The sequence below is a fragment of the Pleurodeles waltl genome, chromosome 4_1 (genome assembly GCF_031143425.1).
Source record: "Pleurodeles waltl isolate 20211129_DDA chromosome 4_1, aPleWal1.hap1.20221129, whole genome shotgun sequence".
Lineage (NCBI taxonomy): Eukaryota > Metazoa > Chordata > Amphibia > Caudata > Salamandridae > Pleurodeles > Pleurodeles waltl.
The window spans coordinates 636,876,430-636,894,741 of NC_090442.1; the positions used below are offsets into that span (position 1 = coordinate 636,876,430).

The 18,312-nt window shown below is 44.9% G+C and overlaps 1 protein-coding gene across 1 annotated transcript in view; it reads left to right on the forward strand.

Moving 5' to 3' along the window:
* The window catches only part of MON2 (MON2 homolog, regulator of endosome-to-Golgi trafficking), a 775,721-nt gene that overhangs the window by 523,733 nt on the left and 233,676 nt on the right, over nucleotides 1–18,312 (forward strand). The window contains 1 exon segment of the mRNA XM_069229077.1: nucleotides 807–1,100. Coding sequence (XP_069085178.1) covers nucleotides 807–1,100 — 294 coding nt within the window.

The following is an 18,312-nucleotide window of genomic DNA, read 5'->3' on the forward strand; positions in this document are numbered from 1 at the left end:
TCAATTTCGATTTTGAGCCACAGGGTCCGTGTCCCATGAAATAAAATGGCGGCAGCTGATTGCAACGCTTCTTTTCGCACACATATTCCCTAAACAATCGAGAATTATTCATGGCCAGAGATATACAAATGTATCTTCCCTTCAATATCTCAAAAACTACTGAACAAATTCATACCAAATAAATGAAAGCATAATCTGCATACCGACAGATAGCTTTCTGCCAAATTTGTTGTAATTCTGTCCAGTGGTTCGGCCTGTAGTCATGCCTGAAGAATCCTATAGAAATTTACATGGGAAATGCATTCTGTATCGAACCCCATTTTTCTTGGCCTCCGCTTGATGAATCGCCCCAAAACTTTCCATGCGCAATAAGAATCCTGCAACACTTTTTTGGGAACATTTCATGAAGATTCATCAAACAGTGCCAAAGATATAGGCAAGCCAAAAAAATGCTTTTCCTATGGAAACATGGTCCTAGGTAAAATAAATAAAAATATATATGTGTATATATATATATATATATATATATATATATAATGCTTTTTCACCCATTTTTCTCAAATGGTTATGAGAGGAGATCCCTTCCGTGGAGATATTCTGGCTCATTCGCTAAGACATTGTACTCTATGGCTGAGGTAAATATGGTAATGAAAGCTTCAGCAGAGCAGCCCCATTCATAAAAGTTTTTTAAATGCTTTCTAACATAATTTTCGTCCCATAAACTGAAAACATATCCTAACTCTGTTTTTTTATTCAAGGAACACTAATGCCGACAATAACGATCTACATTACTTTTTCTTTTACAGTGGAATATTTCTGATTACTTCTTCCAAAGAGGTGAAACTATCGAAAAAGAGTTGAACTGGGACGAGGAGTTACAACAGAAGCAAGCTGAAGAAAAAGGAGTGACTCTAAATCGGCCGTTCCACCCAGCACCGCCATTTGACTGCCTTTGGCTGTGTCTCTATGCCAAACTTGGGGAACTCTGTGTGGATCCGCGACCAGCAGTGAGAAAAAGTGCAGGGCAGACATTATTTTCCACTGTTGGAGCTCATGGAACATTGTTGCAGCATGCAACGTGGCACACAGTGATCTGGAAGGTACTTGGTTATCGTCTGATGAAACCAATCAAATAATGTTCTTGATGTATATTTTTCCAACTTAAAAGCCTTCTCACTTCATTTACATGTCATCATAATGCAGATCTAATGTTGCCACAAAACTAAAATCTCAGTCTTTTAAAACAGACATTCTGGCTATTATTAACCGGTAAGAAACATGGGTTAATTATCATTCATGCTGTCTGCTAACAGGGCGTGCCACACACTGAATCTCATTACGCCCTTCTTCTCTGAAATCAGTGTGGAGGATTGAATAGTTGTATTTTGAACAGATCATTATCTTATTCCATTCCCAATACTCATAGTCAAGCTTTTACCAGGTGGTCCTCAGCCTTGGTTTAAGGCCAGTAATTATTGAGCTAAAGTTTTCGCATCTAGTTTCAGCTCTGTGCAGAAAGATACCTGTTGCACTTTGCAATACCTTTTCCTTGATGCTTCTGCACTAAATTGTACTGCCTGATTATTAAGACACTTGGTGAGTGACTCTTTACAAATCTTGATTAAGAATGTATGCCTTCAAGAAGATTGGTATTTTGAAGATGTTTGCATCCCAAAAACATCTGCAGATATCTGAAATGCCCGTGGTGAACCAGTATTGGTCAATGGTAACAAATATATTTCTTATAGACACTTAGAACTGCAGAATCCTCGCTTGTGAATTTCCCCATGTGCCAAACTGGATCAGGAAAGTTTTTATAGGAGTTCCCTCGTGTGGCGGGAGGTAGCATATTGCGGCTCAGCACCAGATCTGTCCAGCCTCATTTATGACGTTGGAGCAACTAGAACTTTACCAGCTCTGTGCACTAATGTCAGTTCATTCATTTTTGCATGTTCTGATATGGAACTGCAGTGCATCGAAACCTGTCAGATTGACAGTTTTTTTCTTTCCCTCATATTTGTCTTTCAGCGTGCAAAGGTCATGTTGCCTCCAAAGACCACAGGGGTTAAGCTTTGCTAGAAGGACAACAGGCACCCACATTGCCTGTCTCTGGTGCCTTGACTACAGGCATAACTCGTGGTATTGCAAATGCTGTTCGAAAATAAATAAAAAGGCCACCTGCAACTACAAAGCCAAATTTGCTGTTGCCAAACTACGAAGGAATGGTAGAAGGCGCAAAGCTTCTCTCATTCCTGGGGCTGATCTTGCCACTGCTCATCTTCGAAGTCCAGGAAATAAAAAAAAACATAAGAAACAGAAGCACAAGCCTTCTTTGGACCATCACTCCCACTGTTGGGATATGGGCAGTGTTCTGGGCACCCTCAGGCCATGGGGTCATTCCCCCATTTGAAATTGATTCTGCTTTTGATCCTGATATGTCACTTATTCTCACTTCTCAGTGATGCCTTAACCCCTTAGCTGCTGGGCCTTCTTCAATTCCCTCCCACCCCCGTGCTGAGCCCTTTTTTGGCTATTTGGGGTAGTTCGCACTTAGGCCTTCTTAACTTCTTGTCCACATAAGCTATCCACGTCGAATTTGAGTCCTTTTTTCCAACATCCGAGGGATTCTAAAGGTACCCAAAGTTTGTGGGTTCCCCTGGAAGAAACAAAGAAATGAGCCAAAATAGAGCGAAAAATTCGTTTTTTTAACAAATGGGGGAAAGAGGGCTGCAGAAGAAGGCTTGTGTTTTTTTCCCTGAAAAGGGCATCAACAAAGGGTTTGCGGTGCTAAAATCATCATCTTCCCAGCTTTCAGGAACAGGCAGACTTGAATCAGAAAAACACATTTTTCAACACAATTTTGGCATTTTACTGGGACATACCCCATTTTTACTATTTTTTTTGTGCTTTCAGCCTCCTTCCAGTTAGTGACAGGAATGGGTGTGAAATCAATGTTGGATCCCGGACAGCTAGACATTTCTGAAAAGTAGACAGAATTCTGAATTCATCAAGGGGTCATTTGTGTAGATCCTACAAGGTATTCCTACAGAAAATAACAGCTAAAATAATATTGAAATTGAGGTAACAAAACAGCCATTTTTCTCCATGTTTTAATCTGTAACTTTTTCCTGCGATGTCAGATTTTTTTAAAGCAATATACCGTTACGTCTGCTGGACTCTTCTGGTTGTGAGGATTAATAGGGCTTGTAGGTTCATCAAGATTCCTAGGTACCCAGAGCCAATAAATGAGCTGCACCTTGCAATAGGTTTTCATTCTATACCCGGTATACAGCAATTCATGTGTTGAAATATAAAGAGTGAAAAATAAGTATCAAGGAAACCTTTGTATTTCCAAAATGGGCGCAAGATAAGGTGTTGAGAAGCAGTGGTTATTTCCACATCTCTGAATTCGGGGGTGGCCATAGTAGCATGTGAATTACAGGGCATTTCTCAAATAGATGTCTTTTTTACACACTAGCTTACATTTGGAAGGAAAAAATGTAGAGAAAGACAAGGGGCAATAACACTTGTTCTGCTATTCTGTGTTCCCCAAGTCTCCTGATAAAAAATGGTACCTCACGTGCGTGGGTAGGCCTAATGCCCGAGGAAGGAAACGCAACTTGAAAACATCACATTTTTACATTGAAAACAGACGTGTTTTTTGGAAAGTGCCTAGCTGTGGATTTTGGCCTCTAGCTCAGCCGGCACCTAAGGAAACCTACCAAACCTGTGCATTTTTTAAAACTAAACACCTAGGGGAATCAAAGATGTGGTGACTTGTAGGGCTCTCACCAGGTTCTGTTACCCGGAATCCTTTGTAAACCTCAATATTTGGCAAAAAAACACCTTTTCCTCACATTTCGGTGACAGAAAGTTCTGGAATCTGAGAGAAGCCACAAATTTCCCTCTGCCCAGCGTTCCTCCAAGTCTCCCGATAAAAATGGTACCTCACCTTTGTGGGTAGGCCTAGTGCCCACGACAGGAAATGCCCCAAAACACAACATGGACACATCACATTTTCCCAAAGTAAACAGAGCTGTTTTTTGCAAAGTGCCTAGCTGTGGATTTTGGCCTCTAGCTCAGCCGGCACCTAAGGAAACCTACCAAACCTGTGCATTTTTGAAAACTAAACACCTAGGGGAATCCAAGATGGAGTGACTTGTGGGGCTCTCACCAGGTTCTGTTACTCAGAATCCTTTGCAAACCTCCCAATTTGGCAAAAATACACCTTTTCCTCACATTTCGGCGACAGAAAGTTCTGGAACCTGAGAGGAGCCACAAATGTCCTTCCACCCAGTGTAACCCCAAGTCTCCCAATAAAATTGGTACCTTACTTGTGTGGGTAGGCCTAGTGCCCGCAACAGGAATAGATTACACAACGGTCAATGTTGGTCCTTACATGAGGGCAACTGTTGACCCTGGTGTGATCCGTTCCTGACGCAGGCACTAGGTACAGGCACTCAAGTGGGGTAGCGTTTTTATCAGGACAGGTGGGGAAACACTGGGTGGTAGGAATTTTGTGGATCCCAGCATATTCCTGTAGTTTTTGTGACAGAAATGCAAGAAAAAAGAGTTTTTATTCAACATTTAAGATTTGCAGGGTATTCTGGGTAAGAAAACTTTGGGGAATCCACACACGTCACACCTCTGTGGACTCCCCCGGATGTCTAGTTTCCAGAAATGTATGGGTTTGGTATTTTTCCCTATATGGCCGCCGAGCCCAGGACCAAAAACCCAGGTGCCTGCCTTACAAAACCAGTTTGTTTTGTGATAGATAATTTTGATGTCTCCACAATACGATTTCGGGGGTGGAATTTGGGGCTGAACTAAATAGGGGAGCTCCCAAGAGAGCACTCTCTCTGTGCTTGCCGCTGCATGCACCTGCTCTCTGGGTTGGGCTAACCCGCTATTGTCCCGCTACACAGACTGTGCTTGAGAAGGGACAGCGTGACTGTTCTCGTCACCTCCCTCATAATCACTGGAAAAGGAGATATCGAATGGGACACCTCTGACAGAAACATCACTCCCAGAGTCTTCGCCATTGCCCTATCCTTCAGATTCTTTCTCAGTATCTGCTGTCTCTGTCTCTAATCCTACATCAGAGCTGTCCTCTATAACCCAAATTAGGGTTTGAGCAGCAGTCATCCAACGAGAGGCCATCTCTGCTACTGGCTAAACTGTCGCTCTAAAACTCTAGCCTATGTCGACAGTCAAAACATTGCTGGTGGGTGTATGCATGTGTGGTACCTGCAACAGTAGGGGTCACCTTACCTTTGCTTCTTCCCTCAATCAGCATGTTCTCTCAAGACAGTCAAATAAGACACAAAAATTACATCACCTTGTCACATACCAATCGTCACAGTCTTTAGTGCCACTAGCGCCCAGTGCAACAATCATTATTGGTTCTCCCACTCCCTCCTCCTCCGATTCCCTCACTACCACCCAGCAAAAGTGCATTTCATCTCTCCAGTCAGATATCCTTTTCTAACAGAAACATAATCACAAGAGTTACTTGACTTTTTTATTACTGCCAAAAAGCTACAGGTGAAACGCATCAGTTGAAGTATGTGCATTGCTTTCAAGACGAAAGCTGCAACTGCAAGAGAACTGGTGACATATATATATATATATATATATATATATATATGTTCGATGGCATGTGTAGCTGCAGATACACATCCTGTGCACTGTTCCTGCCATCTAGTGTTGGGCTCGGAGTGTTACAAGTTGTTTTTCTTCGAAGAAGTCTTTTCGAGTCACGGGACCGAGTGACTCCTCCCTTTCGGCTCCATTGCGCATGGGCGTCGACTCCATTTTAGATTGTTTTCTTTCCGCCATCGGGTTCGGATGTGTTCCTCTTCGCTCCATAGTTCGAATCGGGAAACTTAGAAAATCATCGAAAATCGTCGGTATTGTTTAAGTTTGGGACCGGTTTAGTTTCATCACATCGGCACGGACAACAAGACCGCTTCGGCGGCCCTTCAGGGCTTCCGCACTTCACCGAGGCCTGGTTGGCCCGACCACACCCGTCGTCGAAGACTGATGGACCGGACCCCCTTCCGCTTCTGTCCCAAGTGTCACGCCAAGTATCCTTATACAGACCAGCATCGGGTCTGTAACCTGTGTTTATCGCCCGAACACAGAGAGGATACTTGTGAGGCCTGCCGAGCGTTTCGATCCAAGAAGACTTTAAGGGATCGACGCACAAGACGACTACAGATGGCATCGAAACCAAAACAACATTTCGACGTCGAAGAAGAAGAGGTGTGGATATCCATCCAAGGATCGGATCCGATGAATCCGATGGTGATCGACCTTCGACGGCGGCGCAAAAAGTGAGTACACCTGCCCCGTCCCACACCCAAGGTCAATCCAAAAAACTAAAGGCCACGGCTCCACCCACAGAAAAGAAGGGGTGACCAAGTAACATCGGCACCAAAACGGCCAACATTTTTCCGAAGACTTCCAACTCCGATTGAGAAACCGGCACCGCAAAAAGTCGGCATCAAGTAATCGAGTCGAGTAAGCCTCGAAAGAGCTTATCGGAACCAAAAAAGACAATTTCTATGGGCACTTCAGTACCGAAAAAAACAGCTTCGGAGCCGAAACGTTCTTCCTACACTGAAGAGCAAGGGCTCTCTCTGCAGCTCAAAGAAAAGCACAGATTTGAGCAAGAACTGGATTTAGAAGAGCATGACCAAACACAGCAAAGGTTAGAAATCCAGAAAGACACAGGGGAGATACAAACCACCCCTCCGCTCAAATCAAAAAGAAAACTGGCTTTTCATGAGACTGAACAATCAAAAGCCAAAGTGGTTAGAGAAAGGTCCCCACCCCCACATTTCTCACCACAAACATCCCCACTCCAATCACCACACTTGTCACCAGTGGGTACACCAATGGCACAGTCACCCACACATACTGGGATGACTCAAGAAGATGCGGACCCCTGGGATCTATACGACCCACCTATGTCAGACAACAGCCCAGAGTGTTATCCAACAAAACCTTCACCACCAGAGGACAGTACGTCCTAAACACAGGTACTGCCAGAGCAGCAACATTCCACAACTTAACTATGCACTCTGAACCTGTTTAACACTCAGGCATCCACGCTTGCATCGTACCAAAGTTTACCTATGTTACCGGGCATGCTTAAACACGCACAACAGGTCTTCCAGGAACCTGTAAAAGGGAGAGCCGTCACGCCAAGGGTCGAAAAGAAATATAATCCGCCCCGTCGGACCCAGTGTTTATTACTCAGCAGCTCCCTCCGAACGCAGTGGTTGTGGGGGCTGCAATGAAAAGGGCAAATTCACAATCATCAGGGGATGCGCCACCCCCTGATGAGGAAAGTCGAAAATTCGACGCAGCAGGGAAAAGAGTGGCATCGCAAGCAGCCAATCAGTGGTGAATTGCCAACTCACAAGCCCTACTTGCCCGCTACGACAGGGCGCATTGGGACGAGATGCAAGACATCATCTAGTACTTGCCTAAAGAACACCAAAAACGTGCCCAACAAGTGGTTGAAGAAGGACAGGCCATATCAAACAATCAAATCCGGTCTGCCCTGGACTCTGCTGATACAGCAGCACAGACTGTCAATACAGCAGTAACAATTAGAAGGCATGCATGGCTGCGAAGTTCCGGGTTTAAAGCAGAGATACAACAGGCGGTATTGAATATGCCGTTTAATCAGCATCAGCTATTCGGGCCGGAAGTGGATACCGCAATAGAGAAAATGAAAAAAGACACGGACACGGCCAAAGCCATGGGCGCGCTCTACTCCTCACAATACAAAGGGACATTTAGGAAACCACAATTTATGGGAGGGTTTAGACAACAACCATCAGAACCATCCACCTCCCAAACAAAATCCACTTACCAGTCTCAGTACCAGAGAGAGGGAGGTTTTGTGGTTCCTACAGAGGACAGTTCCCAAGAGGAAGAGGGAAATTCCAGCCTACCAAGCCAAGCCCTAGCAAGCAGTGACTTCAATGTCACACTTCCCCAACACATATCACCGGTGGGGGTGAGATTACCCAAATACTACCACAGTTGGGCACACATTACCACAGACACGTGGGTCCTATCAATTATCCTACATGGTTACTGCATAGAGTTTACAACATTCCCTCCAGATGTTCCCCCAAGACCGCACAAAATGTCTCTACAACACTTAGACCTATTACAAATAGAGGTCCAAGCACTGCTAGCAAAAGAAGCAATAGAGCTAGTACCCTATCACCAAAAAGGAACAGGCGTTTACTCCCTGTATTTCCTTATCCCAAAAAAAGACAAAACGTTAAGGCCTATATTAGATCTCAGAACACTGAATCTCTTCATCAAATCAGATCATTTCCACATGGTAACACTTCAGGACGTAGTTCCCTTACTAAAACAAGGGGAATACATGGCAACACTGGATCTCAAGGATGCGTATTTTCACATACCCATCCATCCATCTCACAGGAACTACCTCAGGTTTGTAATACAAGGCAAACATTACCAATTCAAGGTGTTGCCGTTCGGAATAACAACAGCCCCCAGGGTATTTACAAAATGTCTAGCTGTAGTAGCAGCTCATATAAGGAGACATCACATGCACGTATTCCCATATCTGGACGATTGGCTAATAAAAGCCAACACTCATGACAATGTCACGTTCACACGCAATACGTAATAGATACTCTCCACAAACTAGGGTTTTCTATAAATTACCAAAAATCACATCTACAACCATCCCAAATACAACAATACTTGGGAGCAACACTCAACACACAAAAAGCAATTGCCACTCCAAGTCCACAAAGAGTTCAGTCGTTTCAAAATACAACATCAAGCATGCAACCAAACCAACACTACATGATCAGGTTTGTGATGAAACTACTAGGCATGATGTCCTCATGCATAGCTATTGTCCCAAACGCAAGGCTACACATGCGGCCCTTACAACAGTGCCTAGCAAAGCAATGGATGCAGGCACAGGGTCAACTCCAAGATCTAGTGTTGATAGACCGCCAAACACACTCCTCGCTTCAATGGTGGAACCCTGTAAATTAAAACAAAGGGCGGCCTTTTCGAGACCCAGTGCCTCACGCCATTATCACAACAGACGCTTCCATGATTGGGTGGGGAGCACACCTCAACAATCACAGCATACAAGGTCAATGGGACGGTCAGCAAAAACTACTTCGCATAAATCACTTAGAACTGTTAGCAACTCCTTCTAGCCCACTAACACATTCTTGTCAAAACAGACGATATGACAACAATGTATTATCTAAACAAACAGGGGGGCACACACTCGTCACAGCTGTGTCTCTTAGCACCAAAAAATTGGCATTGGGCAATTCACAACAACATTCGCCTCATAGCATAATATATACCAGGCATTCAAAATCAGTTAGCCGACGATCTCAGTCAAGATCACCAGCAAACTCACGAGTGGGAAATACATCCCCAGATTCTACAAGATCACTTCCACCACTGGGGGACACCAAGCATAGATCTGTTTGCAACAAAAGAAAATGCAAAATGCCAAAACTTCCCGTCCAGATACCCACACCCTCAGTCCAAGGGCAATGCTCTATGGATCAGCTGGTCAGGGATATTTGCTTACACTTTTCCCCCTCTCCCGCTCATTCCTTATCTGGTCAACAAACTGAGTCAAAATAAACTCAAACTAATACTTATCGCACCAACGTGGGCTCGCCAACCCTGGTACACCACACTGTTGGACCTATCTGTGGTACCCCACATCAAACTACCAAACAGACCAGATCTGTTAACACAACACAACCAACAGATCAGACACCCGAATCCAGCATCGCTCAACTGAGCAATCTGTCTCCTGAAGTCGTAGAATTTGGATATCTAGACCTTTCCAAAGAGTGTATGGAGGTCATTAAACAAGCAAGAAAACCCACAACAAGACATTGTTACGCTAACAAATGGAAAAGGTTTGTTTGCTACTGCCAGGCTAATCAAATTATGCCATTAGATGCCTCCACACAAAACATTGTAAGTTATTTACTGCACTTACAAAAGTCCAATCTAGCCTTCTCTTCCATTAAAATACATCTCACTGCATTATCTGCTTATCTGCAGATTAAACATACAAAATCGCTTTTTAGAATCCCAGTTATTAAAGCCTTCATGATAGCTCTAAAAATAATCATACCCCCAAGGACACCACCAGTACCTTCGTGGAATCTTAATATTGTATTAACACGACTCATATGCCCACCATTTGAACCCATGCATTCTTGTCAAATCCAATTTTTGACTTGGAAAGTAGCTTTTCTAATAGCCATCACTTCACTTAGAAGAGTTAGTGAAATACAGGCGTTTACTATTCAAGAACCCTTTAAACAAATACATAAACATAAAGTGGTTCTCCGTACAAATGCACAAATTTTACCAAAAGTCATATCACCGTTCCATCTAAACCAAACCGTAGAACTCCCAGTATTCTTTCCACATCCAGACTCAGTAGCTGAACGGGCATTGCATACATTAGACATAAAAAGAGCGCTAATGTATTACATTGACAGAACAAAACAATTTTGTAAAACAAAACAATTGTTCGTAGCTTTCCAAAAACCCCATGCAGGTAACCCTATATCCAAACAGGGCATTGCCAGATGGATAGTTAAATGCATTCAAACCTGTTACCTTAAAGCTAAGAGAATTACCATTACACCAAGGGCACACTCCACTAGAAAGAAAGGCGCCACAATGGCTTTTCTTGGTAATATACCAATTACAGAAATTTGTAAAGCAGCCACCTGGTCTACGCCCCATACATTTACTAAACATTACTGTGTAGATGTGTTAGCAACACAACAAGCCACAGTAGGACAGGCTGTATTAAGAACATTATTTCAAACAACTTCAACTCCTACAGGCTGACCACCGCTTTTGGGGAGATTACTGCTTTGTAGTCTATGCACAGCATGTGTATCTGCAGCTACACATGCCATCGAACGGAAAATGTCAATTACCCAGTGTACATCTGTTCGTAGCATGATACGCTGCAGATTCACATGCGCCCTCCCACCTCCCCGGGAGCCTGTAGACGTTTTAGCTGCATGTAAATTGTAAATATGTAAATAAATATTATTTTACTACACACTATGTACATACATTTCTACTCCATTGCATGGGCACCTCTAGTATCCTTACTTTACCACATCCTACCTCACCCTTTGTGGAGAAAACAATCTAAGATGGAGTCGACGCCCATGCACAATGGATCCGGAAGGGAGGAGTCACTCGGTCCCGTGACTCGAAAAACAACTTTTAACACTCCGAGCCCAACACTAGATGGCAGGAACAGTGCACAGCATGTGAATCTGCAGCGTATCATGCCACGAACAGATGTACACTGGGTAAGTGACATTATTTATAGATATATATACTTCCAGCAGTGGGGGAGCAATGCTGGTTTCCGCAGGGAGCAGGCTGGGAATGCAGGGGCCTTGAGGCCCCCATGCGGCCCCCATCACACTATACTGGGCTGGGCTAGTGCACCAGAAGTACATGGCAGGGGGATGGGGTCCCTGGGACCACAATTGGATGGGGGAGGTGGTGTCCTCACCCCCGTATATTTATTAAATGTAGCCCCGGGGAGGTGGTGCTCTGCGCAGCCCCCCCTAAGGTAAGTATACCTTGCGGCTTTACATTGCACTGCTAATTACCCCACATATACAGCTCTCATGACATCTTTAATAATGATAATATCAATGTAACATTTGTAGTAAAATTATTGAAGAAACATCTGTGCATGGCGAGTGATTGAGTCAAAGTTACCGTAGAGCACAAGCTATAGGTACTTTAGCTACCCACAACTGTAACTGCTGAATTTTTATTTCTTTGTGCGAGTAAATTACAAACCTAAATATAACGTCCCTCTAACCTTTGTTTTTTAAGTGAATTTCTATGTTTTTTTTTTATTCTTCTTCCTAACTATAACATCTCTGTAACCTTTGTTTTTTCCCACTGAAATAAACCAAATATATATATATATATATTTATATATATATATATTCACTGAAAAAAATCCAATGGTTACAGGAATGTTATAGTTAGGAAACAAATTTAAAAAAACATAGAAATTCTCTTAAAAAACACAAAGGTTACAGGGTTGACGATTTACGCACACAAAACAATACAAATTCAGGAGTTATAGTTTTACTTATAGTTATACTTATGGCAAGAAACTTCGGTTACTTAACGGCACGAGTTCTAGTTTCTTCAGATAAGTATCACTATAAGTATAACTATAACTGCTAAATTATATGATTTTGCATAGGTAAAACGTTAACCTAATTATAATATCCCAGTAACCTTTATTTTTTTCAGTAAATTTCTGTTTTTTTAACGTAAAGTAACATGTAATTACCACACGTTAATACAATCCGCACTGTGCACGGCGGATCCACGGATCCTTTGAGAGTTTACACAGGGGCCGTGCTGAGTGCCGCGGGGGATCCGTGAAACCACTATTCAGCCCCCTCAGGGACCCACTCTATGTCTCCCATCCAGTGCATTTAATCAAGTAATCAGGTGTCAGCAATCATTTGCTCAACCCAAGCATTTGGCCTGTGACCAAGAACGAGATGTCTGAAACGTGTAAGGCCTGGAAAATGTACAAAGAATTCTTTGAATGTTACTGGCTTTGCTGCTTTCCAAGATAACCTGTTGAGTGATTTCATAAAGCATGTTTGAGAGAAAACTGTTTTCCTCATGTTTTTCCCATAGAGATTAAGCAAGGTGCTCCAGAAGCTACAATGACAGCATATTGTCTGTAAGTTACCATACTATCTCAGCCATATGAGAATGAAGTCTTACATTCACAATCAAACATGTACTTCAGTTGATTCCCTTGAGTTCTACTGCAGGCTGCCAGAATGTTCAAGAACAACTAGAGCACTAAGTCTCACATGTGACAAAAGTGTGGCACACCTGAAACTATCTCAATTGAATCAAACTGGTAAAACTTCATACATTTAATTCAGAAAGGAACAAAATAAAGGGGGTTCATTTTGTCATAGAAATTATAGTTAATGCTGTATAAAGAAATATTAGGTCACTGTAGAAAAGTAACTTCTGTCTAGCATGGTTACCCCCACTTTTTAGCTTGTTTGTCAGTGTCTTTGACTGTGTTCACTGGGATACTGCTAACCAAGACCCCAGTGATTATACTCTCTCCTTTAAACTTGGTTGCTGGTACCCTTTTCTTCCCACAATTGGCATACTGGTCCCCACATGTACGTCCCTAGTATATGGTACCTAGGTACCCAGGGCATTGGTGTTCCAGGGGATCCCTATGGGCTGCAGCAGTTATTCTGCCACTGATAGGGAGCCCATGCAAAGGGTTCTGCAAGTCTGCCATTGCAGTCTGTGTGAAATGGGTGCTTGCACCCGTTTTCACTACAGGTCACTGCACCAGGTCACTATGGTAGGCCCTCTTAGCCCAGAGGGCAGGATGCTGGTACCTGTGTGTGAGGACACCCCCACACTAGCAGAGGTGCCCCTACAAACTCCAGATCAATTTTCCTGGACTTTGTGAGTGCGGGGAGGCCATTTTACGCATGTACTGGACATAGGTCACTAACTATGTCCAGCTACATAAAGGTAACTCTGAACCTGGGCATGTTTGGTATTAAATATGTCGGAATCATACCCCAATACTGTTGCAAATTTTGGAAGTATGATTCCATGCACCTGGGGGACTCCTTACAGGACCCCAGCATTGCTACCACCAGCCTTAAAGGGTTTTCCGGGCAGCCCAAGCTGCTGCCACCCCTCAGACAGGTTTCTACCCTCCTGCTGCTTGATCTGATCAAGTCCAGAAAGGCAGAACAAAGTATTTCATGTGGGAGAGGGAGGTAACACCTTCTGCCTTTGAAAATAGGTATGATTGGCTTGGGAGGGGTAGCCTTCCCAAGCCACTGGTATGCTTTGAAGGGCACATTTGGTGCCCTCCGTTCATAAACCAGTCCACTCCAGTTCCGGGACCCCCAGTCCCTGCTCTGGCGCGAAACTGGACAATGGAACGGGAGTGACCGCGCCCTTGTCTATCACCACCCAAGGGGCAGTGCTCAGACCTCCTCGAGAGGGCCATGGGTCTGCCATCTTGTTTCTAAGGTTGTCAGTGAACTCTGGGAGCATCTGAGTGGCCAGTCCAGGCAGGTAACGTCAGAGCCCCTTTCTGATAGGTGCTTACCTGGCTAGGTGACCAATCCCCCTTTCAGGGCTATTTAGGGTCTCTCTCTTGGGTGGGTCCTCATGTTCGGCTTGCAAGTATCCAGCAGGATTCCTCTGCAACCTCGACTTCGACTTCTGGCCATTGGAACCGTGACTGGACCCTCCAGGACTGACAATGCTGCAATCAACGAAGAAGACTCTTCTGCAACCTTGTTTCCACGTCTCCTGCCAATGTTGCAACATGTCCCCGGTCGTGCATCCTCAGAAGACAACACTCTTCAGCCTGCACAAGAAGAAGAAGGAATCTCCTTAGAAGTGAAGGAGTCACTCCCCTGCATCCGCAAGCACCTGCTTCAACAACGACTGACTCTCCCCTCATCTAGAGCTGCATGGATCCTGCATTACGGGTGGTGGTCTGGACTAGTCCTGTTGGTCTTCTTTGTGATTTGGTGGAGTTAAGCCTTTGCCTTCCCACACAGGACAGTACCCCCTTGCAGTGCGTCTCTTGCAGCTGCCAAGGCCTGCTTGCATCTCCTCCAAGGGATCTTCAGGTGACAAGCAGCTCCAGTCCTCAGCACTCCTTCCTGTGACTCTCAGCCCTCTGCCTGGTTCTCCTGCAGTGTGGGATCCCTTTCTGTAGGGCTGCATGGGCTCCTTCTGCAACTTGTGTGTCCCCATCCTGTAGGACTCCTGTGGGTGCTGCCTCTGCCCCTGTGGACTCTCTGCGACGCTGAGGGTCCCCTGTGACTCCCCCTCCTGGGTTGAGTCCTCCTGGGTCCTGCTGGTCCCTGGAAGCACCACTTTGCCAAGGCTTGTTGGTGGAATTCCTGCACCAACACCCATCTGCCATTGTTAATCCAGCGTGGGACATCTTCTGCATCAATCAGGAACTCTTCTCCGGCTCCAGGGCTGCAGTGCTGACCTGTTATTCCTCACTGTCGACCAACTCCTGCAAGTACAGCTGGGTGGGTAGTAGCTCCTACTCCTCCTGGGCTCCACTGTGACTCTTGGACTTGGTCCCCTCTCTCCACAGGTCTTCCTTCTTATGGAATCCACCACTGGTTTCTTGCAGTGTTGACTTTTCTGGGATTTACTGCTGCTTTCCTGGTCACTTGGGGATACTGTGTTACTTACCTCCGTGGTTTTCTAGTACTCCCAGCTCCCCTCTACTCATTCGACTTACCTAGGTGGGGGTTCTGTGTTCACATTCCATTTTTTTTATTTTTTATATGGTTTGGGCTCCCCTTATGGTCACTGTTGGTTATTGCTATTGCACTGTTTTCTCACCTTTTCTGTGCCTATTTCTAATTGCTAGCGTATATATTTAGGGTTTTACTTACCTCCTATTGGAGGGTTGCCCATCTAGTATTTTGTGGTATTGTGTTCCAAAAGCAAAGTACCTTTATGTTTGTACAACTCAATGTTTTCTTACATGTGTGTGTAAATGCTGTGTGACTGCAGTGGCATTGCATGAGCTTTGCATGTCTCCTAGATAAGCCTTGACTGCTCATCCACAGCTACCTCTAGAGAGCCTGGCTTTTACACACTGCCTACACTTCACTAAGAGGGGATACCTGGACCTGGTATAAGGTGTAAGAACCTTAGGTACCCACCATACAACAGGCCAGCTTCTTACAGACACGTTTTGAGTGAGTGCTCAAATATCTTCTTCTTCTATTTCATGAAAACAAATTGACAGGCAGACTGAAACATGCTTTTTCGACACCAGCAGCAAGCTGCCAGTTGACTTCCTGGTGATCAGCCGTTTTAAAGCAGTGTTTTGATGAGCAACTAGAGAGTTAACATTCCAAATTTCTGCCAAAAGTGGCACGTCTGATCGCCATCTTGGTAGAATCAAAGTGGAAAACTGAAAGCATTTTCTACTGAGGAAGTAAATAAGGAAATTAAGTCTCCCATGATGCCCACCAGGGACGAAAGAGCCCAAATGTAGCACAACTATTACCCAAATGTTGTACAGGTGTTGTCTAATGGGAGAAATGAGAAAAACACTTTTTTGCAGTTTTTGATAGCGCAGACATGTCCCGAGGGTATTGTAGTGCTTTACATGAGCATCAGTTACGTTACACAAGAACACATTTATTTTGGTTTTAGGCATGGGGAGTTTAAGTTATTTGCCAAGAATCACAGGATGTTGAGCTGACGCTGAAACTCAAACCTAGTTCCCGAGTTGCAAAGTCTGCAGCCCTGGCCATAACAACAGATCCACTCCCCTAATTATAACAAATAATCAAGTGATCAACTGAATAAAAAAACATAAAGTTAGCAAATAATTTGAAAGTGCTTTGTTGCTATTTGAGAGCTCAGAAAATATGTCCTCACTTTAGTTTTTTAGAGCTCTAACCATAATGTCTGTGCGAATAAGGTAATAGTTTTGATTACATCAAGATGAGGTCAGGCTTGTCACATTTTTGTAATAAATATAGAATGTTAGCAATCTAGTTGTTCATTAGAATACTGCAAGAAGGTAGTGGTCAGGGGCACCGACTTGGATAGTTGAGGGCACGGAAGAGGGTGCAGAGGCAACAAGTTGACCACCCAGAGCAGGCAGGAGGGGAGTGTCAGCACAACGGTCCATGGAGGGCAGGGGAAAGGGGAGCAGGGGCAACAAACCAGTCATGGAGGTCAGGCAAGAGAGGCTGTCTCAATATAACAGACCACTGAGAGCAGAAGGAAGAGGCAGTGGCAGTAGTCATACATGCAACAGTCACAATTCAGGCATGAGACACCCAATGTTTTTAAGTCCAAATCGGCTTTATTTAATCTCTCTCCCGCCTAAAATCTCTTCTTTGTATGTAAGTCAATAGGAAAAATCTATTTCTCAGGTTTTCTTTTCAAAGTCTCTCGCTTACCTAGTCCAAAATGTTGGGCAGTATGATACATTAAACCACAGAGGACAGGAGAAATGGGTTAGGGACATGAACTTGGATAACAGAGGGCTGGATTGAGATTGTCAGGGGCACCAAACTGACCATACAGGGCAGTGTAGCACAACAGACCATGGAAAGCAATAGAGAGGGGAAAGGGCCATGCACATGGACAGCAGAGTGCAGAGGGAAAAAAGGCAAAGGCAGCAAGCTGCTCATACTGGACTGACAGGAGGGGCAGTTGCAGCATAACGGACCATGACAGGCAGGAGGGAGGGGACAGGGCCACGACAACTGACTAGACAAGGCAGTAGGGAGGGGTTAGGGGCCTACATATGGAAAACGGAGGGCAAGGGGCAAGAGCACAGAGCAAGAGCAGCAAGCTGACCATGGAGTGCAGGTGAAATGGTCCCTGGAAGCACAACACACCTTCAAGGGCAACATTGAGTCTATAATGGCCTACACAGACAACAGAGGAACGGCGGGAGGGGGGTCAAGGGCAGTAAGCTGACCACACAGGTCAGGTGGGAGGGGCTGTGGTAGCATAAAAGACCATGCATGGCAAGCGGGAGGGTTGGTGGGAACACAATGGCCATGGTGGGCAAGAAGGAGGGGGCAGGGGCATGCACAAAGGACCATGGAGGACAGAAGGGAGAAGTAGGGGATGGACACAGACAAGAGATGGCAGGGGAAGAGGCTTCACAACAGACCACTCAGGGCAGGCAGGAGCAGCAGTTGCTGCACAAAAGAGCATGGAGGGTAGAAGAGAGACCATGGAGGACAGGAGGGAGGGGATAGGGAAATGGCACAATAGAGGTTTCAGGGACAGGCGGCAGCCATCTGACCATGCTGGGCAGGTGGAAGGGGTAGTGGCAGCTTGACAGAACACTCAGAGAAGATAGGACGGGCAGTGGCAGGTCAATGAAACATTGTGGGCAAAAAGGAGCAGAGGCATGCACACAGACACCGGAAGGCAGGGGTAAGGAGGATAGGGGCAGCAAGCTAAGCACAAAAGCTAAGCAGGATGGCAGTGATTGGGTATAGAATTAGCCATCGGAGGGTAGGAGGAGTGGGTAAGGTCATCAAGCTAAATGAAGGGCAGTAGTAGCACATCGGGCTGTGCAAGGCAGGATGGAGGGGGCTGGCGCATGGACTTGTGCAACAGAGGGTAGGGAGGAGGTGGTTGGGGCAGCAAGCTACTCGGGGCAGGCGG